This window comes from Salmo salar, chromosome ssa13 (assembly GCF_905237065.1).
Source record: "Salmo salar chromosome ssa13, Ssal_v3.1, whole genome shotgun sequence".
Classification (NCBI taxonomy): domain Eukaryota; kingdom Metazoa; phylum Chordata; class Actinopteri; order Salmoniformes; family Salmonidae; genus Salmo; species Salmo salar.
Window position 1 is genome coordinate 7,384,135 of NC_059454.1, and position 25,802 is coordinate 7,409,936.

At 44.7% G+C, this 25,802-nt stretch overlaps 1 protein-coding gene across 1 annotated transcript in view; it reads left to right on the forward strand.

Moving 5' to 3' along the window:
- The window catches only part of ccm2l (CCM2 like scaffold protein), a 49,818-nt gene that overhangs the window by 21,676 nt on the left and 2,340 nt on the right, over nucleotides 1–25,802 (forward strand). The window contains exons 3-11 of the mRNA XM_045692863.1: nucleotides 2,075–2,158; nucleotides 3,339–3,522; nucleotides 4,480–4,746; nucleotides 5,136–5,312; nucleotides 5,464–5,726; nucleotides 15,930–16,059; nucleotides 18,056–18,119; nucleotides 19,164–19,323; nucleotides 20,474–20,612. Coding sequence (XP_045548819.1) covers nucleotides 2,075–2,158; nucleotides 3,339–3,522; nucleotides 4,480–4,746; nucleotides 5,136–5,312; nucleotides 5,464–5,726; nucleotides 15,930–16,059; nucleotides 18,056–18,119; nucleotides 19,164–19,323; nucleotides 20,474–20,612 — 1,468 coding nt within the window. The remainder of the gene's footprint in view (nucleotides 1–2,074; nucleotides 2,159–3,338; nucleotides 3,523–4,479; nucleotides 4,747–5,135; nucleotides 5,313–5,463; nucleotides 5,727–15,929; nucleotides 16,060–18,055; nucleotides 18,120–19,163; nucleotides 19,324–20,473; nucleotides 20,613–25,802) is intronic.

Sequence of the window (25,802 nt, forward strand, 5' to 3'; positions counted from 1 at the left end):
TACACCTGTTGTTTCTCTCTACATTGTTGGGAAGGGCCCGTCAGCATTTCACTGTTAGTCTACACCTGTTGTTTCTCTCTACATTGTTGGGAAGGGCCCGTCAGCATTTCACTGTTAGTCTACACCTGTTGTTTCTCTCTACATTGTTGGGAAGGGCCCGTCAGCATTTCACTGTTAGTCTACACCTGTTGTTTCTCTCTACATTGTTGGGAAGGGCCCGTCAGCATTTCACTGTTAGTCTACACCTGTTGTTTCTCTCTACATTGTTGGGAAGGGCCCGTCAGCATTTCACTGTTAGTCTACACCTGTTGTTTCTCTCTACATTGTTGGGAAGGGCCCGTCAGCATTTCACTGTTAGTCTACACCTGTTGTTTCTCTCTACATTGTTGGGAAGGGCCCGTCAGCATTTCACTGTTAGTCTACACCTGTTGTTTCTCTCTACATTGTTGGGAAGGGCCCGTCAGCATTTCACTGTTAGTCTACACCTGTTGTTTCTCTCTACATTGTTGGGAAGGGCCCGTCAGCATTTCACTGTTAGTCTACACCTGTTGTTTCTCTCTACATTGTTGGGAAGGGCCCGTCAGCATTTCACTGTTAGTCTACACCTGTTGTTTCTCTCTACATTGTTGGGAAGGGCCCGTCAGCATTTCACTGTTAGTCTACACCTGTTGTTTCTCTCTACATTGTTGGGAAGGGCCCGTCAGCATTTCACTGTTAGTCTACACCTGTTGTTTCTCTCTACATTGTTGGGAAGGGCCCGTCAGCATTTCACTGTTAGTCTACACCTGTTGTTTCTCTCTACATTGTTGGGAAGGGCCCGTCAGCATTTCACTGTTAGTCTACACCTGTTGTTTCTCTCTACATTGTTGGGAAGGGCCCGTCAGCATTTCACTGTTAGTCTACACCTGTTGTTTCTCTCTACATTGTTGGGAAGGGCCCGTCAGCATTTCACTGTTAGTCTACACCTGTTGTTTCTCTCTACATTGTTGGGAAGGGCCCGTCAGCATTTCACTGTTAGTCTACACCTGTTGTTTCTCTCTACATTGTTGGGAAGGGCCCGTCAGCATTTCACTGTTAGTCTACACCTGTTGTTTCTCTCTACATTGTTGGGAAGGGCCCGTCAGCATTTCACTGTTAGTCTACACCTGTTGTTTCTCTCTACATTGTTGGGAAGGGCCCGTCAGAAAGCATTTCACTGTTAGTCTACACCTGTTGTTTCTCTCTACATTGTTGGGAAGGGCCCGTCAGCATTTCACTGTTAGTCTACACCTGTTGTTTCTCTCTACATTGTTGGGAAGGGCCCGTCAGCATTTCACTGTTAGTCTACACCTGTTGTTTCTCTCTACATTGTTGGGAAGGGCCCGTCAGAGCATTTCACTGTTAGTCTACACCTGTTGTTTCTCTCTACATTGTTGGGAAGGGCCCGTCAGAGTCTCACTGTTAGTCTACACCTGTTGTTTCTCTCTACATTGTTGGGAAGGGTCCGTCAGAAAGCATTTCACTGTTAGTCTACACCTGTTGTTTCTCTACATTGTTGGGAAGGGCCCGTGAGACACTTTCACTGTTAGTCTACACCTGTTGTTTCTCTCTACATTGTTGGGAAGGGCCCGTCAGCATTTCACTGTTAGTCTACACCTGTTGTTTCTCTCTACATTGTTGGGAAGGGCCCCTAAGTCAGCATTTCACGGTTAGTCTACACCTGTTGTTTCTCTCTACATTGTTGGGAAGGGCCCGTCAGCATTTCACTGTTAGTCTACACCTGTTGTTTCTCTCTACATTGTTGGGAAGGGCCCGTCAGCATTTCACTGTTAGTCTACACCTGTTGTTTCTCTCTACATTGTTGGGAAGGGCCCGTCAGCATTTCACTGTTAGTCTACACCTGTTGTTTCTCTCTACATTGTTGGGAAGGGCCCGTCAGCATTTCACTGTTAGTCTACACCTGTTGTTTACGAAGCACGTGATGAATAAAATGTGATTTGATGTGTGTGTCCTCTTCTCTCTGGGTGTGTATCACGGCCTTTATGCTTTTATCTAGTACAGTAATGCTAAACTCTGATCCTTGTTGTCCTCGTAGTTCCTGGGTCACCTGACGTGGGTGTCGTGTTCTCTAAACCCTTCCAGTAGAGATGAACTGCTGCAGCTCCTGGACACGGCCAGGGTGAGTTTGTTACACGTTTATATCTCTAATAAAACAGTGGAAAAACAATACTGGAGCACAACATGCTAAGATGTTTTACTGATTTACTCTGGCCTCGATCTATTCACACCCAGTCATTGAGTCTTTTTTGTTCTGTGTCTATGGACGTGACCCAGTCGTTCAGTCCTTTTGTTCTGTATCTATGGACGCGACCCGGTCATTTGTCTTTTTGTTCTGTATCTATGGACGCGACCCAGTCGTTCAGTCTTTTTGTTCTGTATCTATGGACGTGACCCAGTCGTTCAGTCTTTTTGTTCTGTATCTATGGACGCGACCCAGTCGTTCGTTCTAAAATGTTCCACTGCAATACTGGCTGGCAACGTTCTTATCCCTTGCTTGCTAGCCAACTACGGCTAACTTACAGTCACGTCAAAATAACAGCAAAGTAGCTGCCTTTACATTTGTTTAAGCTATTTTCTAATTACATTTATTTGGATACATCCATAAAAATAAGGTGATGAGGCTCAATTTCGTCTGGCATAGAAAATGTGCTCCCTTGTCAGGACACTGTTGTTCAGAGGAGATAGCCAACAGCATAGCTACAGTAACACAATCACTTGAAACTGAAGCTGGAAAGACTGCAAACTAGCTGTGTTTCGTTGTAACTTTTTTCAATTGATATTATTTTGTATAATTCCATAAAAATGATGCCAGCTGAATCGTGATTTCAACTGGCTGAGAAACACTACCTACATGTCTGTCTCGTCCCGACTTCCGACACGTTCATTACTATGGGACAGTTAGAGATTGAATTTGAATATTGAAACAACGTTGCAAATGTCGGAGAGACAGACAACAAGGTTTATACAAATCACCACTGTTGAAAACCAAATGTTAGTCTAAAAGAAATGTGAGATAATGTCTAGATGCTTTTCATAGTGGAGATCAAGTTTATAAATTGCCTGGCTGGGCTGATGAGACAGTGGATTGTGCAGTCAGATGGAACAGAGTAAATAGGCATTTTAAAGTCAAAGATTTAGCCAGTGGTAACTTGTGGAATAGACACCGTCTGGAATGCGTTTTTAACCAATCAGCATTCAGGATTAGACCCACCCGTTGTATAAATAGTAATTACATAGCATGATATGTCTCTGTGTCTCTGGTGTGTAATATGTGTCTCTGTTGTTTATTGGTTGCACAGCAGCTGAAGGTGCTTCCCCTGAAGACCAGCGTTGAGCAGGACTGTATCCTGAGCCTGTCAGCCCGATGTCTTCTTCTGACCTGGCGAGACAATGAGAAGCTGCTGCTGAGGATCCCTACGCACGAGATCGCTGCTGCCTCCTACCTGAGAGATGATGCACTGCACCTCCTGGTGCTCAAAACAGGCAAGGCAGCTCAGTAACTCACTCACAGTACATTTCAATGATTAGTCATGTCTGGATTCAGCGTCTATTAGTTTGTCAGCCTCTGATCTCAGATTTTATTTACTATGCTGTAAATACTACATGGTTGTGGATGAATCAATCTGAATCTGGAAAGTATGTGTTTGGTGACACTCCTCCACCTCCTCCCCCTCCTCCTCCTTCTCCCCCTTCTCCTCCTCTTCTTCCTCCTGCTCCATCCTCCTCCTCCTCCTTCATCCTCCTCCTGCTCCTCCGTCCCCCTCCTGCCCCTCCTCCATCCCCCTCCTCCATCCCCCTCCTCCATCCTCCTCCATTCTCCATCCTCCTCCATCCTCCTCCTCCTGCTCCTCCATCCTCCTCCTCCCCCTACTCCGTCCCCCTCCGCCCCTCCTCCATCCCCTCCTCCATCCCTCCTCCATCCTCCTCCTCCTCCATCTCCTCAGTCCTCCTCCATCCCCCTCCTCCATCCTCCTCCATCCTCCTCCTCCTCCTCCATCTCCTCCGTCCTCCTCCTCCTCCTCCTCTTCCATCCCATCCTGCTCCTCCTCCTCTTCCATCCCCCTCCTGCCCCTCCTCCATCCACCATCCTCCTCCTCCATCCTCCTCCTCTTCCATCCTCTTCCTCCATCCTCCTCCTCCTCCATCCTCTTCCATCCTCTTTCTCCATCCTCTTCCTCCTCTTCCTCCATCCTCTTCCTCCTCCTCCATCCTCCTCCTCCATCCTCCTCCTGCTCCTCCTCCTCCATCCTCTTCCTCCATCCTCCTCTTCCTCCATCCTCTTTCTCTTCCTCCTCCTCCTCCTCCTCCTCCTCCATCCTTCTCTTCCTCCATCTTCCATCCTCTTCCTCTTCCTCCTCCTCCATCCTCCACCTCCTGCTCCTCCTCCTCCATCCTCCTCTTCCTCCATCCTCCTCTTCCTCCATCCTCCTCCTCCCCCAGGTTTAAACGTAGATACCGTCCTAGCAGGTGGTAACAGCCTGGAGAAGAAAAAACCAGGAGGCATCGAGGGTCGTCGTCAGACCATGAGCAACTCTGACCCCCGTCCAGCAGGTGGCACTATGGAGCGCCGACACACCATCTGTGGAGTGGACTGGAAGAACCACAAACCCTCCTCCAAGCAGCAGCAGCAGCAGCCGCAGCCCACCCCAGCCCTGGTGCAGGGTGCTGGGGGAGGAGGAGGAGGAGGAGCTGGTGGAGTGTCTGGAGGTGCTTCTTGTTTCCTTTCTCTTCTTTTCATTTTATTGTTTTAACAGTAAAGTGTAATTTTAAATGCACTTAACCTTAAAGTGTGATTTTAAATGCTTTTAACAGTAAAGTGTGATTTTAAATGCTTTTAACAGTAAAGTGTGATTTTAAATGCATTTAACAGTAAAGTGTGATTTTAAATGCATTTAACAGTAAAGTGTGATTTTAATTGCATTTAACAGTAAAGTGTGATTTTAAATGCATTTAACAGTAAAGTGTGATTTTAAATGCACCTAACAGAAAAGTGTGATTTTAAATGCACTTAACAGTAAAGTGTGATTTTAAAGGCACTTAAACAGAAAAGTGTGATTTTAAAGGCACTTAACAGAAAAGTATGATTTTGATTTGAGGTGCTGGTGGCAGCCTAGAGAGGCAGCCCATGGTAGGAGGAAGCTGGGAGCGGAGACAGACCAGGAAGCCTGGAGGAGGAAGCTGGGAGAAGAGGCCTGTGAGTGGGAGCTGGGACCGACCCAGACCGGTCGGGGGGAGTTGGGAGAAAAGACACGGGGCCAGCGGAGTTGGAGGAGGTAAAGTTTGAAATGGTTCATGTTTCTCTTTTTAATCACGCTCATTATTTTATGTCATGTAAGCGACACTGTTTCCTGTATTTTAAACTGCTAAAGTGGATTTGTATGTGTAAATATAATCAAAAACTATACTAAACTGTAATCTATACAGGTAGCTGGGAGAAGAGGCATGGAGCTGGAGGGAAGCCTGGAGGCAGCTGGGAGAGGAAGCAGGGAGCTGGAGGGAAGCCTGGAGGCAGCTGGGAGAGGAAGCATCCCCAGGGAGGGAGTTGGGAACGCAGGCAGGCCTGTACAGGGAGCTGGGAGAGGGGGAAGAGCTATGGAAGCTGGGAGAGGAGAAACCATAACCCACTGGAGCCTACACCATGCCCTGATGCCTACTGTAATCTGGTCATACTGGCTGTGGAGAACAGGGTGAGACACACAGACCTCTCTCTCTCTCTCTCACTCTCTCACACACACACACACACACACACACACACACCGTGCCCTGATGCCTACTGTAATCTGGTCATACTGGCTGTGGAGAACAGGGTGAGACACACAGACCTCTCTCTCTCTCTCTCTCTCTCTCTCTTGCTCATTCTTTCTCTCTCTCTCTCTCTCTCCCCGCTCTCTCTCTTTCTCTCCCGCTCTCTCACACACACACACACACACACACACACACACACACACACACACACACACACACACACACACACACACACACACACAACACACCACACCGTGCCCTGATGCCTACTGTAATCTGGTCATACTGGCTGTGGAGAACAGGGTGAGACATACAGACCTCTCTCTCTCTTCGCTCTCTCTCTCTCTCTCTCTCTCTCTCTCTCTCTCTCTCTCTCTCTCACACACACACACACACACACACACACACCGTGCCCTGATGCCTACTGTAATCTGGTCATACTGGCTGTGGAGAACAGGGTGAGACATACAGACCTCTCTCTCTCTTTCTCGCTCCCACTCTCTCTTTCACTCTCTCTCTCTCTCTCTCACTCTCTCTCTCTCTCTCTCACACACACACACACACACCATGCCCTGAACAGGGTGAGGACTTGTCTCAATACATTACATTACTGTGTTAGCAGCCAGATGGGTTTTGCTAGGCTGTTGTGGACGGGGGTGCTGGATACGTGTGATCCAATGACTCCGGTTCAATCCCAGGGGTAGACACTCGTTTAGAATGTGTTTGTTTTAAAACCCTGGCCTTTTAACCCTTATTAACTTCACCATTGGGAATGAGTGCCTAAACTTAATGTTTTAAACCAATCCAAAACAAAACCTTAACCCTTAACCCTTTAACCCTTAACGAAATGTGACATTTGGAGCAACTTTTAAATTGTACTTCTCAATCTACAGTGAGACAGTGAGAGCATCTTGGTATTCATTAACTATATAGAATAAAGCTAGCACAATTCATACATTAACTATAATGAACAGAGCTAGCACAATTCATACATTAAATATATAGAATAAAGCTAGCATTCATACATTAAATATATAGAACAGAGCTAGCACAATTCATACATTAACTTAACCTAACTATATACTACATACAGTTACATACAGAAACTAACCCATGTGGTTTAACTTAACTTAACCTAACTATATACAAACCCAACTCATTTGGTTCAACTTAACCTAACCTAACTATATACAACATACAGTTACATACAGAACCCAACCCATGTGGTTTAACTTAGCTTAACCTAACTATATACTACATGTAGTTTAGGATAGTTTTTGTCTGAATCTCAATCACTCACTATACAATACATGCATCCCAAATGGCACCCTATTCCCTATGGGCCCTGGTCAAAGTAGTGTACACTATAAAGGGAATAGGGTGCCATTTGGGACACAAATATTGAATGTCAGTCCCTCACTCTACAATAATAAATCCTCCCTCAAAGGAGAACTATTAATAGATTTATTATCTATTTTTATTCAAATAGTTTAGTTCGCCCAGGGTGTGAAATAGCTGGTGTTTTGTTCAGGTTGGACTGACTGACATTGAGAAGCAGACACACACACACACACACACACACACCACAGACAGGCAAACACACACACACACACACACACACACACACACACACACACACACACACACACACAGGCAACACACACACACACACACACACACACACACACACACACACACACACACACACACACACACACACACACGTCCTTCTCTGTCTCATTCATGCTGATTCTGATACCAAAACCCCCATAGTGAAATCCAATCCCACAGCTCTACTAGGGCTGACCTCTCACTGTGATGTAATGCTACTGATTATGCAATGCAGTGTGTGTGTGTGTGTGTGTGTGTGTGTGTGTGTGTGTGTGTGTGTGTGTGTGTGTGTGTGTGTGTGTGTGTGTGTGTGTGTGTGTGTGTGTGTGTGTAAGTCTATGTCTGAAAACTAGCCATCATAGTGACGCTTCCTCTGTCCTTGTTTCCTCCACTCCTTGCCTCTCCTTGAAAGTCCATTGTAGCCTGAAGGGAGGAAACTTCCCTCCCCCCCCAATGGGCTTTGAGAGGGAGGTGAGGAATGGGAGAATCTCAATTACGTTTCCTTGATTCCTGACATCCTCTGTCCTTGCCTCCTTCTCAAAACCCATTGGATAAAAAGGTGAGAGGGGAAGGACCACTGACCTTCTCATCCAATGGGTTTTGAGAAGGATACCAGGAGAGAGGATGCCGACAAATCAAGGAAATACAATTGAGATTCCCCCAAGGACAGAGGAAGCAAGTATTTGACAGCTATTAACGCCACTATGTCGTCTTTGTCATTTTAAATCATCACTGTATGTCTGATAAATCACAGTGAGTGTTAATTTCATGAAAACAACAAAAATACATGTTTTATCATTTATTTCCCGGAGCCTCCTTTGGCCCTTGAAATGCTCAGTTTGATTGTGTGTTAGGAAACACATTTTAATATATTTACATACACCGCCCTGATTGGCTGATAGGATGGTCTAGAGCCTACCCCCTTAACCAGATGAACAGTCATTGGTTTATTATAATCAGATCAGATTGCGGTGTCATGATGTGGGCCAAAAGTTCTATCCCACCTGAACAGCTAGAAATTCTAGTCATTTTTTTCCAAACAGCTCTTAGACAAAAAGATCATTATCATAATTTTCACAATTTCAGAGTGTTATTTCAACCATACCAGTATTGCGATACTCGTTCATATCGTGGCAAGGAAACAAAACATTTATCAGATGTAACTTCTTTAGGAAAACAGCTCTAATGTTGGAAACAAGCATCATTATGATGTCATCCAGAGTCACATGTATTTATTTCCCAGGTTACAGAACACAATATTAATAAAACAGCAGGTTTTTAAACGGACCAAAGAGTTTGGTTTGCTTCGTGTTTTTCATTTTTGCCATGGAACAAAATATTACAACACTGATATCATCCCTACCTCATAGTGTGTGTGTGAAAATATCCTTAAAAAAAAAAAATTGTGAAAATGGTGAATGTTTTTAACTGCATTGGCCCTTTAACATTTTTAGACAGAACCTGACTGACTGACTGCGCTACCATAATACCCATGGTCTGTCCAGAAACAACCCCTAGCCCCTACTGTCCAGAGTCTAGACACTTGTGGAGATCTGAGAGGGATTAATCGGTGGTGACATGGTGAGAGTTCCACCTCACCTTCTGAAAGGTTTGGTGTTGCTTACACCTGTCCAATCCTCTCAGATCTCTACAAGTGTTTAGGGATAGAGGCTAGTCCAGGGTTTCCCAACTGGGACGAATTAGACCCGCAGCTGGTTCAAAATATATGTTTTTTTTATTTAACCTTTATTTAACTAGGCTAGTCAGTTAAGAACAAATTCTTATTTACAAATGACGGCCTAGGTACAGTGGGTTTACTGCCTTGTTCAGGAGCAGATGACAGCTTTATACCTTGTCAGCTCTGGGTTTCGATCTAGCAAACTTTCAGTTACTGGCCCAATGCTCGAACCACTAGGCTACCTACCACCCCATGTCTATATACAGTGGGGAGAACAAGTATTTGATACACTGCTGATTTTGCAGGTTTTCCTACTTACGAAGCATGTAGAGGTCTGTAATTTTTATCATAGGTACACTTCAACTGTGAGAGACGGAATCTAAAACAAAAATCCAGAAAATCACATTGTATGATTTTTAAGTAATTAATTTGCATTTTATTGCATGACATAAGTATTTGATCACCTACCAACCAGTAAGAATTCCGGCTCTCACAGACCTGTTAGTTTTTCTTTAAGAAGCCCTCCTGTTCTCCACTCATTACCTGTATTAACTGCACCTGTTTGAACTCGTTACCTGTATAAAAGACACCTGTCCACACACTCAATCAAACAGACTCCAACCTCTCCACAATGGCCAAGACCAGAGAGCTGTGTAAGGACATCAGGGATAAAATTGTAGACCTGCACAAGGCTGGGATGGGCTACAGGACAATAGGCAAGCAGCTTGGTGAGAAGGCAACAACTGTTGGCGCAATTATTAGAAAATGGAAGAAGTTCAAGATGACGGTCAATCACCCTCGGTCTGTGGCTCCATGCAAGATCTCACCTTGTGGGGCATCAATGATCATGAGGAAGGTGAGGGATCAGTCCAAAACTACATGGCAGGACCTGGTCAATGACCTGAAGAGAGCTGGGACCACAGTCTCAAAGAAAACCATTAGTAACACACTATGCCGTCATGGATTAAAATCCTGCAGCGCACGCAAGGTCCCCCTGCTCAAGCCAGCGCATGTCCAGGCCCGTCTGAAGTTTGCCAATGACCATCTGGATGATCCAGAGGAGGAATGGGAGAAGGTCATGTGGTCTGATGAGACAAAAATAGAGCTTTTTGGTCTAAACTCCACTCGCTGTGTTTGGAGGAAGAAGAAGGATGAGTACAACCCCAAGAACACCATCCCAACCGTGAAGCATGGAGGTGGAAACGTCATTCTTTGGGGATGCTTTTCTGCAAAGGGGACAGGACGACTGCACTGTATTGAGGGGAGGATGGATGGGGCCATGTATCGCAAGATCTTGGCCATCAACCTCCTTTCCTCAGTAAGAGCATTGAAGATGGGTCGTGTCTTCCAGCATGACAACGACCCGAAACACACAGCCAGGGCAACTAAGGAGTGGCTCCGTAAGAAGCATCTCAAGGTCCTGGAGTGGCCTAGCCAGTCTCCAGACCTGAACCCAATAGAACATCTTTGGAGGGAGCTGAAAGTCCGTATTGCCCAGCGACAGCCCCGAAACCTGAAGGATCTGGGGAAGGTCTGTATGGAGGAGTGGGCCAAAACTCCTGCTGCAGTGTGTGCAAACCTGGTCAAGAACTACAGGAAACGTATGATCTCTGTAATTGCAAACCAAGGTTTCTGTACCAAATATTAAGTCCTGTGTTTCTGATGTATCAAATACTTATGTCATGCAATAAAATGCAAATTATTTACTTAAAAATCATACAATGTGATTTTCTGGATTTTTGTTTTAGATTCCGTCTCTCACAGTTGAAGTGTACCTATGATAAAAATTACAAACCTCGACATGCTTTGTAAGTAGGAAAACCTGCAAAATCGGCAGTGTATCAAATACTGGTTCTCCTGTACATATATATTATTAAAAATATGTTTGAGTGGGGACAAAACAGCAGGGAATCAGCTCCAAGTCATTTTAATTTGGGAAATCTGTTCCCAAGTATTTCCACATATAATAGAGAGACATACGATCCTGTACAAATGTAAGCAATGTTTGAAATTATTATGTTTTAGTCAAATATTATATGTGTTTCGGCTTCTTGCGGTCAATTGCAGTCCACAAATGATTTGTAATTATGTTCCAGCCCCCCGACCATCCACTGAAGAAAAAATCATCCTGCGCCTGAATCTAGTTGGTTATCCCTGGGCTAGGTCTTTCTGGGCAGGACGCCACAACCCTCCAGATGTGGGGTGGACCTACAGCATGACTTGAGGCATTGGTTGTATGTTTCATTCCATTGCTATACACATACGGATTTGTACAGGTGTAAGCATGCTGATCAGACAGTTCTGGTTAGCTGGAGATCTGTAAACAGTGAAAGGACATATTTACATGTCTGCTATTCACACCTTTGCTTCATTCCAGATAGTTAGATGTGAAACCACTGACTAACTATAGCTAGGGGAATATCTCTAGTCCAGCAGTAGATACTGTTGTTTTGGCTGTAATGGCATCATTGAATAAGATTACCAATGGTTACCTAGGTAGCTAGGCTATATCAGTCAGCTAACCATTTACAGTAACAAGTCAATAAACTCTAAATCTTATGCAGAAATTAAGAAATATTACTTTATCTTGGTACCGTGGCATGGTATGGGCAGCTATTAATCGACGAATTAATAGATCATAGATTCATAGAAGGGTGAACTCCTACTTTGAAAGGACAAGAAGAAGAACTTAACCAATGACAGGCATTCCACATCAAAATATCAAGTTATTTTTTTGGTTTTATATGCAAAAACAAAAAACAATACTTTTTTTTTTTAGCTTTTTTTTTCAAAAACAAATAAACAAGCCGTTTTCACATTGCCGATTGCTCTGTTATAACTCGGAAAACAAAGATCAAATGTACATGGACCGTAATCTTATCTCAGGAATCTTGTCATAATGTTGTTTACATCGTAGGCTAATTATCTTGATCGCCATAACAACATATACACCAAAATGTTCTGTCAATTCTCCAGATCTGTCATAAGCATCGTAAGGATTGGACCAAGGCGCAGCGGGTAAAGTGCTCATCTTCTTACTTTATTAAAGAAAACACTTAAACAAAATAAACTGATGACAAAAACAGTCCAGTAAGGTGCACAGACTATACTGGAAACAACCACCCACAAACACAAGAGAAAACAAACCCAAGTAAATATGGCCTCTAATTAGAGACAACGACAACCAGCTGCCTATAATTGGAGGTCATTGCCAAAACCCCAACATAGAAATAGAAAACTAGATAAACACATAGAAATAGATAACATAGAACATAAACCAAAAAACCCGAAACTAACAAAACAAACACCCCCTGCCACGCCCTGACCAAACTACAATAACAAATAACCCCTTTTACTGGTCAGGACGTGACAAGATCAACATGAATTCCCACACTTTAGCTCTTGTTCAATCACATGCAGTATCTCACCTGCTCTTCATGACTTGACTGAAAATCGACCAAAAATCCTGAATCAGCTGATATTGGGCGTTAATGTCCCCACGTAACTAAACAGCTAGACGTCAAATGCTCATAAAAATATGATGCATATAATTATTGAAGAAGCCCCGTTATTAATGACAGTATCAATTTTTGTTTTTAATTCATCTTGTTAAAAGTTACTCTATCTTTCAGAAACATTGGATTTTGAAATCCATACATTATATTGGATATGTGTCGCCCTCCCAGAGTGAGAAGAACCCGGGACAGAGCACCCCGTCGTTCTCTGTAAACATCAAAGTATTGACTTGCTCCTGTAGGTTCTTGCTTGACAAAATCCGTAGAGTATAGACCCTACCTCACACATTCAGCGGTGCAGGTCCTAATCCAAATCTAATCCTACCTGCAACTCGCTGTTGGCTGGGCTCCTCCGCTTGTGTCATCAAACCCCTTGCAGCTTATCCAGAACGCTGGACAAGTTCTCCCATGTCAGCCAGCTCCTCTGCACAGTCAAGTAGCTTCTAGTGGAAGCTTACATCCACTACAAGACCATGGTGTTTACCTACAGAGCAGCAAGAGGACCCACCCCTACAGGAGGGCAGCTACCAGTCCAAGCTCTTCTCTGTCCTGGAACCCCAATCCTGGAACCAGCTTCCCCCTGAAGCAAGGACAGCAGAGTCCCTGCTCATCGTGAGAAAGCACCAGAAACCCTACCTCTTCAAAGAGTATCTTAAATAATACCCACCCACCCCCCAAAAAAACAAAGAACTGTTTGCTGATCCAACACTTGCACTTGACTTTTCTAGCTGTCTTTGCTGATAGCTACTTTATTGAGGAGAAGTGTACCTACTATGACTGAGATATGTGGTTGTCCCAACTAGCTATCTTAAGATGAATGCACTGTAAATCACTCTAAAAAAGAGTCTGCTAAATGACTCACTACTGTAGTGACTCTGGATCAGAGAGTCTGCTAAATGACTCACTACTGTAGTGGCTCTGGATAAGCGTGTCTGCTAAATGACTAAAATGTGAATAAATAAAATGTAAGCATAAGGAGATGTTACCAGGGTTACAGAGCACTTCCTGGATCTCCATACAAAAAAAAGAGTCCAACAGCAATATATATTACAGGATCAAGTTCAGTGTGTAATTCAATTGATAAATGCTTAGTATGAGATATAACAACAAACAGCAGTATCATACATGTAAGGAAAGAAAGGTAGTGTTTTAGGTAAACACGATTTCTTGACAAATCTGTGAAGTCTCCGAGCATGAGAAATGGTTTAAAACATAGGTTTTGATTCAACTCATGAATTATATTGAATGTATCTATGTTCCCCCCTTTTCTATCAATGTATTCACATGAAAAATAAAACAAAATGATTCTGAATTACTTTGTAACAAACAGTTGCTCACTACAAGAAATGCTCACACATACCCTAGTTCATAGTGTCACGCCCTGGCCATAGAGAGGGTTTTGGTTCTCTATTTTTGGTTAGGCCAGGGTGTGACTAGGGAGGGCGTTCTATGTTCCTTTTTCTATGTTGGTGTATTACTTTGTTTCGGCCGTGTATGGCTCTCAATCAGGAACAGCTGTAGATCGTTGTTGCTAATTGAGAGTCATACATAGGCAGCCTGTTTTTCCTTTGGGGTTTGTGGGTGAATATTTTCCTGTTTAGTTTTGTTAACCTGACAGAACTGTTGCTGGTAGTTTTTTGGTTTATTTTTGTATAGTGTTCATTCGGTCCATTAAAATTAATTCACGATGAACACATCCTCTGCTGCACCTTGGTCTCATTTTGACGACGGCCGTTACAGATTCACCCACCCTAAATGGACCAAGCAGCGTGAGAAGAAGGAGCAGAGGGTTCAGGATCCGTGGACGTGGGAGGAAATACTGGACGGAAAGGGACCATGGAGACAAGCTGGGGAATATCGCCGCCCGAAAGAGGAGCTGGAGGCAGCGAAAGCTGAGAGGCGGTGGTATGAGGCAAGGGAGCGCAACAGGCACGAGAGGCAGCCCCAAAACAATTTTTTTGGGGGGGGGGCACACGGGGAGTGTGGCAGAGCCAGGATGGAATTCTGGGCCAACTTCCCGTGCTTATGCGGTGAAGCGCACGGTGTCTCCAGTATGCGCTCATAGCCCGGAGCGCTACATGCCAGCCCCCCACAAGTGCCATGCGAGAGTGGGCATCGAGCCAGGGCGGATTGTGCCAGCTCAGCGCGTCTGGTCTCCAGTGCGCCGTTTCGGTCCAGGCTATCCGGCGCCGGCTCTGCGCACTGTGTCTTCGGGGCGCTGGGAGGGCTCAGTTCGTCCTATGCCTGCGCTCCGCCCGTACCGGGCTAGAGTGGGCATTCAGCCTGGAGTAGGGGTGTCAAGCCTACGCACCAAAACTCCAGTGCTCCCCCACAGCCCGGTCTATCCTGTGCCTCCTCCTCGGACCAGGCCTTCAGTGGGTCTCCCCAGCCTGGTCTATCCTGTGCCTCCTCCTCGGACCAGGCCTCCAGTGGGTCTCCCCAGCCTGGTGAGTCCTGTGCCTGCGCCCAGAGCCAGGCCTCCTGCATGTCTCCCCAGCCTGGTGAATCCTGTGCCAGAGTCGCCCGCCAGTCCGGAGCCGCCAGAGTCGCCCGCCAGTCCGGAGCCGCCAGAGTCGCCCGCCAGTCCGGAGCCGCCAGAGTCGCCCGCCAGTCCGGAGCCGCCAGAGTCACCCGCCAGTCCGGAGCCGCCAGAGTCGCCCGCCTGTCCGGAGCCGCCAGAGTCGCCCACCTGTCCGGCGCCGCCAGAGTCGCCCGACTCTGACTCTGGCTGTTGCCAGACTAACGCTACTGGCAACAGCATGTTGACAGAGTCGCCCGCCTGTCCGGGCGCAGCCAGGGTCGCCCGCCAGCCGCTGCGCAGCCAGGGTCGCCCGCCAGTCCTCCGGCGCAGTCCTCCACACACACATATACTGTGCTCTCCTAATGATGGTGTGTGAGTGTGTGTGTGTGTGTGTGCGTGTGTGTGTGTGTGTCTCTCTCTCTTCAGGATGCAGCGGAGGAGTACTGTGCTCTCCTAATGATTGTGTGCGTGTGCATGCGTGTGCGTGCGTGTGTGTGTGTGTGTGTGCGTGCGTGTGTGTGTGTGTGTGTGCGTGTGTGTGCGTGTGTGTGTGTGCGTGTGTGTGTGTGTGTGTGTGTGTGTGTGTGTGTGTGTGTGTGTGTGTGTGTGTGTGTGTGTGTGTGTGTGTGTGTGTGTGTGTGTGTGTGTGTGTGTGTGTGCGTGTGTGTGTGTGTCTCTCTCTCTTCAGGATGCAGCGGAGGAGTACTGTGCTCTCCTAATGATTGTGTGCGTGTGCGTGCGTGTGTGTGCGTGTGTGTGTGTGTGTGTGTGTGTGTGTGTGTGTGTGTGTGTGTGTGTGTGTGTGTGTGTCTCTCTTCAGGATGCAGCGGAGGAGTACTGTGCTCTGATCTGTCAGATGTTCCAGATTATCTATGGTCACCAGACTATAGAGTGTGTAGACCGGTCTGGGTTCCACTACACCATGCCAGATCGCTACTGGCTACAGAGGAGTGAGTCACACACACACACACACACACACACACACACACACACACACACACACACACACACACACACACACACACCAACCAGAGGAGGCTGGTGGGAGGAGGTTAAAGGAGGACGGGCTCCTTGTAATGGCTGCAATGTAATCGATGGAACGGAGTCACGAACACACGTTGTTTCCATGTGCTTGATGTGTTCGGAAACATTCCACTGATTCCACTCTGGTTATTACAAGGAGCCCGTCCTCCTGTAGCTCCTCCCACCAACGTCCTCTGACACACACACACACCAGACTAACACTACTGGCTACAGCATGTTGACAGTTAGAGAATTAACCAATAAGGCCCGGGGGGTGTGGTATACGGCCAATATACCACGGCTAAGGGCTGTTCTTAGGCACGATTGGCCGTATACCACAAAACACGCCCCCCGAGGTGCCTTATTTCTACTATAAACGGGTTACCAACGTAATTAGAGCAGTAAAAAATACATGTTTCGTCATACATGTGGTATACGGTCTGATATACAGCCAATCAGCATTCAGGGCTCGAACCACCCAGTTTATAATGGGAATTAAAACCCTCTAAACTGGTACACAGTCATAAGTCATAATTCATGCAGGATAGTATACAGGATAGTATACAGGATAGAATACAGGACAGTATACAGGATAGTATGGATAGTATACAGGATTATATGGATAGTATACAGGATAGTATACAGGATAGTATACAGGATAGTATGGATAGTATGGATAGTATACAGGAGAGTATACAGGATGGTATGGATAGTATACAGGATAGTATACAGGATAGTATACAGGATAGTATGGATAGTATACAGGATAGTATACAGGATAGTATGGATAGTATACAGGATAGTATACAGGATAGTATGGATAGTATACAGGATAGTATGGATAGTATACAGGATAGTATACACACGACCTCCCCATATCTACATGTTTTTATAATTTCATCTCAGAAAATGTTGTCTTCAACCGCAGAGCTGTTGGCAGCACTATGTTGGTTAGTTTTCATGAACATGTCATTAATTATGTAATCAGTTAAGAACAACAGTCTTGGATATTACATCCACAATCAATGGTACACAGACATTCATTCAGAAGTACACAAGACTTCATGTAGACGGACGTACTGCCTTAATGTAGACGGACACACTGCCTTAATGTAGATGGACACACTGCCTTAATGTAGACGGACACACTGCCTTAATGTAGACGGACGTACTGCCTTAATGTAGACGGACACACTGCCTTAATGTAGACGGACACACTGCCTTAAAGTAGACGGACACACTGCCTTAATGTAGACGGACACACTGCTTTAATGTAGACGGACACACTGCCTTAATGTAGACGGACGTACTGCCTTAATGTAGACGGACACACTGCCTTAATGTAGACGGACACACTACCTTAATGTAGACGGACACACTGCCTTAATGTAGACGGACACACTGCCTTAATGTAGACGGACGCACTGCCTTAATAGACGGACACACTGCCTTAATGTAGACGGACGTACTGCCTTAATGTAGACGGACACACTGCCTTAATGTAGACGGACGTACTGCCTTAATGTAGACGGACACACTGCCTTAATGCAGACGGACACACTGCCTTAATGCAGACGGACACACTGCCTTAATGTAGACGGACACACTGCCTTAATGTAGATGGACACACTGCCTTAATGTAGACGGACGTACTGCCTTAATGTAGACGGACACACTGCCTTAATGTAGATGGACACACTGGCTTAATGTAGATGGACACACTGCCTTAATGTAGACGGACACACTGCCTTAATGTAGACGGACGTACTGCCTTAATGTAGACGGACGTACTGCCTTAATGTAGACGGACACACTGCCTTAATGTAGATGGACACACTGGCTTAATGTAGATGGACACACTGTTTCAATGTTCTTCTCCCAGTGTATATGATGATGAATAGTGTTGTTATGTTCTTCTCCCAGGTGACAGCTGTCTGACTGACATGACGTACAGCTACGACGCTGACTTCAGCCTCTGCAGCTCTTAGTAAGTAACACACACACACACACACACACACACACACACACACACACACACACACACACACACACACACACACACACACACACACACACACACACACACACACACACACACACACACACACACACACACACACACACACACACACACATGTAGACACATACACACACATATATATATACACACACACACACACACACACACACACACACGCACACACACACACACACATAGGCACACACACACACACGCACACACTAGACACACACACACACACACACACACACACACACACACACACACACACACACACACACACACACACACACACACACACACACACACACACACACACACTCATATATATATACCCACACACACACACAAACATACACATAACATACAAACACACACATACACATACATATACACTTCTGCTGCAGTGTATAATCAGTTAGTCCATGATACAGGGACAGTGAGTTAGTCCATGATACAGGGACAGTGAGTTAGTCCATGATACAGGGACAGTGTATAGTCAGTTAGTCCATGATACAGGGACAGTCAGTTAGTCCATGATACAGGGACAGTGTATAATCAGTTAGTCCATGATACAGGGACAGTCAGTTAGTCCATGATACAGGGACAGTGAGTTAGTCCATGATACTGGGACAGTGAGTTAGTCCATGATACAGGGACAGTGTATAGTCAGTTAGTCCATGATACAGGGACAGTCAGTTAGTCCATGATACAGGGACAGTGTATAATCAGTTAGTCCAGTGAGTTAGTCCATGATACTGGGACAGTCAGTTAGTCCATGATACAGGGACAGTGTATAATCAGTTAGTCCAGTGAGTTAGTCCATGATACTGGGACAGTCAGTTAGTCCATGATACAGGGACAGTGTATAATCAGTGATAGGGCAGAGATGCCTTTATGAATTCTCCATGTGTTTCATTCATAGGTTTCATTACTGTATAATAATAAATATTTTACAATGTAATTTACCCGGTCATTTCTTTCCTGTGCTACCTGTGTATTCTCCCATAGTGATGGATCCCAGGAGGCCTTTGACCTGTACTACAGTGAGAGTTACAGTGAGAGCTCGTCTCTGTCCCTACAGGGGTCACATCACAGCCTGGCATCGCTGCATAGTGACGGAGGAGACAGCAACCAGGGCCTACAGCTCATGCAGGAGTACATGATCACCGTAAGAATAAATACATGATCAGTCATTGGCCAGTTTTGTTTTAGGTACACCACATTCCCCGTTCAGGAAAATCGTTCGTTCGCACGTGACGGGTGGCTTGGCTATATAAAGCAGGCAGACGGGCATCAAGGCATTCAGTCACTGTTTCGATTAAATGTTAGAATGGGCCAAACGAGTGACCATAGAGTTTGGTATGATCGTTGGTGCCAAACACACCAATTCCAGTATCTAAAAAAAAAAACGGTCGGCCTCCAGGGCTTTTCACACACGACAGCGACAAACAAACTAACATCCAATCAGCTGCAGTCCTGTGGGTGAGAACAACTCGTTGATGAGAGAGGTCGAAAGGAGAATGGCAAGAATCGTGCAAGATAACAGGCGGGCCGCAAACAGGTACAAAACGGAGCAGTACAACAGTGGTGTACAGAACGGCATCTCAGAACGCACAACTGGTCGGTCCTTGTCAGCAGACATCCACATCGGATTCCACTCCTATCAGCTACAAAACAAGAAGAAGCAGCTCCAGTGGGTACACGATCACCAACACTGGACAATTGAGGAGTGGAAAAACATCTGCTGGTCTGACAAATCCTGGTTCCTGTTGTGTCATGCTGATGGCAGAGACAGGATTTGGCGTGAGCCTCATGAATCCATGGCCCCCATCCTGCCTGGTATCAAAGGTACAGGCTGGTAGCGGTGGTGTAATGGTGTGGAGAATGTTTTCCTGGCACACGTTAGGTCCCCTGATACCAATTGAGCAACGTCTCCATGCCCCGAAGAATTCAGGCTGTTCTGGAGGAAAAGGGGTCTCCCACCTCAAATTAGATGGGGTACCTAATAAACTGATCACAATCTGGAGTCATGGCCACAGTAAAGATCACAGTGTGGAGTCATGACCGCAGTAAAGCTAGGGTGGCACACAATTGGCCCAGCGTCGTTAGGGTTAGGGGAGGGTTTGGCCGGGGTAGGCCATCATTGTAAATAAGAATTTGTTCTTAACTGACTTGCCTAGTTAAATAAAGGTAAAATTAAAAATTAAAATTAAAAAGATCACAGTGACACTGGGGGGGGGGACAGCAGTACTCTTCCCCTGTAATGTCCCTCCTTGTAATCTGTGTTTGTCCCCTTCTCTTCCCCCTGTACCACCCAGCTAAGGAGTAAGCTGAGTCCCCAGGAGCTCCAGCAATTTGCACTGCTGTTGAGAGAGTACAGGTTGGGATCTCCCATAGCTGTGTTCTGTTCTGACCTGCTACAGCTGTATGGAGATAACAGGAAGTTCCTGCTTCTGGGTAGGATAACATGCAAGCAATTCACACACACACACACACACACACACACACACACACACACACACACACACACACACACACACACACACACACACACACACACACAAAAGGTGTAGTGAGACCTCGAGTTATTACGTCACATAGCTTTACCAATGTCACAGAACTGGTCTTTTAACAATGCAATGTTATATACATTAATTTCTAAACCAAATAGGGGAAACCCAGGTGAACCAGGTTCCCAAAATGTTCCATTCCTAACCCTGTTTGTAAGGCTAGCTGTAGGTGGGTTATTGTCCTTCTGAAAGGTGAATTCATCTTCCAGTGTCTGGTGGAACGCAGACTGAACCAAATTTTCCATCTAGGATTTTGCCTGTGCTTTTCATTTATTTCTTATCCTGAAAAACTCCCCAGTCCTTAACGATTACAAGCATACCCATAACATGATGCAGCCACCACTATGCTAGAAAATATGGAAAGTGGTACTTAGTAATGTATTGGAATTGACCCAAACATAACACTTTGTAATCAAGAAAAAGTTAATTGCTTTGCCACATTTTTTGCAGCATTAGTTTAGTGCCTTGTTGCACACAGGATGCATGTTATGGAATATTTTTATTCTGTACAAACTTCCTTATTTTCACTCTGTCAATTAGGTTAGTATTGTGGAGTAACTACAATGTTGTTGATCCATCCTCAGTTTTCTCCTATCACAGCCATTAAACTCTAACTGTTTTAAAGTCACCATTGGTCTCATGGTGAAATCCCTAAGCGGTTTCCTTCCTCTCCAGCAACTGAGTTAGGAAGGACACCTGTATCTTTGTAGTGACTGGGTGTATTGATACACCATCCAAAGTATAATTAATAACTTCACCATGCTCATTTTGACCCATCTACCAATAGGTGTCCTTCTTTGCGAGGTGTTGGAAACCCTCCTTGATCTTTGTGCTTTAATCTGCTCGACTGAGGGACCTTTACAGATAATTGTATGTGTGGGGTACAGAGAAGAGGTAGTTATTCAAAAATCATGTTAAACACTATTATTGAACACAGAGTGAGTCCATGCAACTTATTATGTAGACTTGATGAGCACATTTTTACTCCTAAACTTATTTAGACTTGCCGTAACAAAGGAGTTGAATACTTATTGACTCAAGACATGTCAGCTTTTCATTTTTTATCAATATTTTTGAAAGAATTTGAAAACATCATTCCACTTTGATATTATGGGATATTGTGTGTAGGCCAGTGATAAGAACATCTAAATTTAATCCATTTTAAATTCAGGCTGTAACAACAACAAAATGTGGAAAAAGTCAAGGGATGTGAATACTTTCTGAAGGCACTGTAGCTAGCCTTGCCAAAGGGAAAACATGGACCTTGAAGTTGAGGAGACTAAATGACTTGGTGTTACCTTAGATTGTAAACTGTCATGGTCAAAACATATAGATTCAATGGTTGTAAAGATGGGGAGAGGTCTGTCCGTAATAAAGAGATTCTCTGCATTTTTGACACGACACTGTAAAAAGCAAGTCCTGCAGGCTCTAGTTTAGTCTAATCTTGATTATTGTCCAGGTGTGTGGTCCAGTGCTGCAAGGAAAGACCTAGTTAAACTGCAGCTGGTCCAGAACAGAGCGGCACCCATTGCTCTTCATTATAATCAGAGGGCTGATATAAATACTATGCACGCCGGTCTCTCTTGGTTAAGAGTTGAGGAGAGACTGACAGCATCACTTCTTCTTTTTATAAGAAACATTAATGTGTTGAAAATCCCAAATTGTTTGCATAGTCAACTTACACACAGCTCTGACACACACACTTACCCCACCAGACATGCCACCAGGGGTCTTTTCACAGTCCCCAAATCCAGAACAAATTCAAGAAAGCGTACAGTATTATATAGAGCCCTTATTGCATGGAACTTCCTTTCATCTCATATTGCTGAAATAAACAGCAAACCTGGTTTAAAAAAACAGATAAAGCAACACCTCGCGGCACAACGCCTCTCCCCTATTTGACCTAGATAGATTGTGTGTATGTATTGATATGTAGGCTACGTGTGCCTTTTTAAAAATGTATGTAGTTCTGTCCTTGGGCTGTTATTGTCTATTAATGTTCTGTGTTATGTCATGTTTCATGTTCTGTGTTATTTCATGTTTCATGTTCTGTGTTATGTCATGTTTCATGTTCTGTGTTATGTCATGTTTCATGTTCTGTGTTATGTCATGTTTCATGTTCTGTATGATGTTCTGTGTTATGTCATGTTTCATGCTCTGTGTTATGTCATGTTTCATGTTATGTATGATGTCATGTTTCATGTTCTGTGTTATGTCATGTTTCATGTTCTGTATGATGTCATGTTTCATGTTCTGTGTTATGTCATGTTTCATGTTCTGTGTTATGTCATGTTTCATGTTCTGTGTTATGTCATGTTTCATGTTCTGTGTTATGTCATGTTTCATGTTCTGTGTTATGTCATGATTCATGTCCTGTGTTATGTCATGTTTCATGTTCTGTATGATGTTCTGTGTTATGTCATGTTTCATGTTCTGCGTTATGTCATGTTTCATGTTCTGCGTTATGTCATGTTTCATGTTCTGTGTGATGTCATGTTTCATGTTCTGTGTTATGTCATGTTTCATGTTCTGTGTTATGTCATGTTTCATGTTCTGTGTTATGTCATGTTTCATGTTCTGTGTTATGTCATGTTTCATGTTCTGTGTTATGTCATGTTTCATGTTCTGTATGATGTTCTGTGTTATGTCATGTTTCATGTTCTGTGTTATGTCATGTTTCATGTTCTGTGTTATGTCATGTTTCATGTTCTGTGTTATGTCATGTTTCATGCTCTGTGTTATGTCATGTTTCATGCTCTGTGTTATGTCATGTTTCATGTTCTGTGTTATGTCATGTTTCATGTTATGTCATGTTTCATGTTCTGTGTGATGTCATGTTTCATATTCTGTGTTATGTCATGTTTCATGCTCTGTGTTATGTCATGTTTCATGTTATGTGTTATGTCATGTTTCATGTTCTGTGTGATGTCATGTTTCATGTTCTGTGTTATGTCATGTTACATGTTCTGTATTGTGTCATGTTTCATGTTCTGTGTTATGTCATGTTTCATGTGCTTTGTTATGTCATGTTTCATGTTCTGTATGATGTTCTGTGTTATAATGTCATGTTTCATGTTCTGTGTTATGTCATATTTCATGTTCTGTGTTATGTCATGTTTCATGTTCTGTATGGTGTTCTGTGTTATGTCATGTTTCATGTTCTGTGTTATGTCATGTTTCATGTTCTGTATGATGTCATGTTTCATGTTCTGTGTTATGTCATGTTTCATGTTCTGTGTTATGTCATGTTTCATGTTCTGTGTTATGTCATGTTTCATGTTCTGTGTGATTTCATGTTCTGTGTGGAGCCCAGGCTTTTGTAACAGCGAATAGGGATCCGAATACCAAATAGCAGACAGAGAAATCAGAACCCTGGACAGCTACATCATACTTAGCTTACGTTGATTGAACTAAATCAATAGTTTAGTAGTCTGAAAATGTTGAAAACATTACCTTGCCTAACCATGCTGTAGGTCATGTAACTGTTTGTTAAAAACAATATGCTTTGTGGACTTCACTGGACTGAGGTTTCTATCCGGTTTTGTGATGAAACAAAAGGTGTGGTTGAATTTATTCTGCTACTGTGTCTTCTTATTGTCTCTGCCTTTAGACCTTTATATCACGGTGGCAAGACATATGAACTAACAGGTTATAGAGCAAATAATGCATTTTTCTGTTGTGTGTGACTGTATTGATGAGAGAAATAAACAGGGAGAAGGCAGAGAGAGAGAGAGAGAGAGAGAGAGAGAGAGAGAGAGAGAGAGAGAGAGAGAGAGAGAGAGAGAGAGAGAGAGAGAGAGAGAGAGAGAGAGAGAGAGAGAGAGAGAGAGAGAGAGAGAGTTTATGTATTGTTTGCTAACCCCTGCTGTTGATTGTCAAGCCAGTCTGCAATACGGATGTGACTGGAATACAGATTCATATGAGAGCAGTGGTGTCTGATGGAAACGGCTAAACATCATGTCACACCACTTTCACACTCGGTGCCCACTTCCTATCATTCTGAACCAGGAACAACCAGAGACACTGGAGAAAGAGTAAGGGAAAAACACCACTAGAATATATATAGTCTGAAGACAAGCCCTATTCAATAATGTTATAGCCTTGGCAGGCAGGGCCACACTAAGCCTTCCCATCATCCCATCCTTTCCCAGGTATATTCATTCATTCACTCATTCAGCAAAACTAGTCACCAGATGTGGGCTAGCTATAACCCCATAATAAGTCCTCTTGTCTCCCTGCCTGTTCCCTAGGACTGACTGTTCCCCTGTGTCCTCCCTAGGACTGACTGTTCCCCTGTCTCTGTTCACCAGGACTGACTGTCTCCCTGTCTCCTCCCCAATAATGACTGTTCCCCTGTCTCTGTTCCCTAGGACTGACTGTTCCCCTGTCTCTGTTCCCCAGGACTGACTGTCCCCCTGTCTCCTCCCCAATAATGACTGTTCCCCTGTCTCTGTTCCCTAGGACTGACTGTTCCCCTGTCTCTGTTCCCCAGGACTGACTGTTCCCCTGTCTCTGTTCCCTAGGACTGACTGTTCCCCTGTCTCTGTTCCCCTAGGACTGACTGTTCCCCTGTCTCTGTTCCCCAGGACTGACTGTTCCCCTGTCTCTGTTCCCTAGGACTGACTGTTCCCCTGTCTCTGTTCCCTAGGACTGACTGTTCCCCTGTCTCTGTTCCCTAGGACTGACTGTTCCCCTGTCTCTGTTCCCTAGGACTGACTGTTCCCCTGTCTCCTCCCCAATAATGACTGTTCCCCTGTCTCTGTTCCCTAGGACTGACTGTTCCCCTGTCTCTGTTCCCTAGGACTGACTGTTCCCCTGTCTCTGTTCCCTAGGACTGACTGTTCCCCTGTCTCCTCCCCAATAATGACTGTTCCCCTGTCTCTGTTCCCTAGGACTGACTGTTCCCCTGTCTCTGTTCCCTAGGACTGACTGTTCCCCTGTCTCTGTTCCCCAGGACTGACTGTTCCCCTGTCTCCTCCCCAATAATGACTGTTCCCCTGTCTCTGTTCCCTAGGACTGACTGTTCCCCTGTCTCTGTTCCCTAGGACTGACTGTTCCCCTGTCTCTGTTCCCCAGG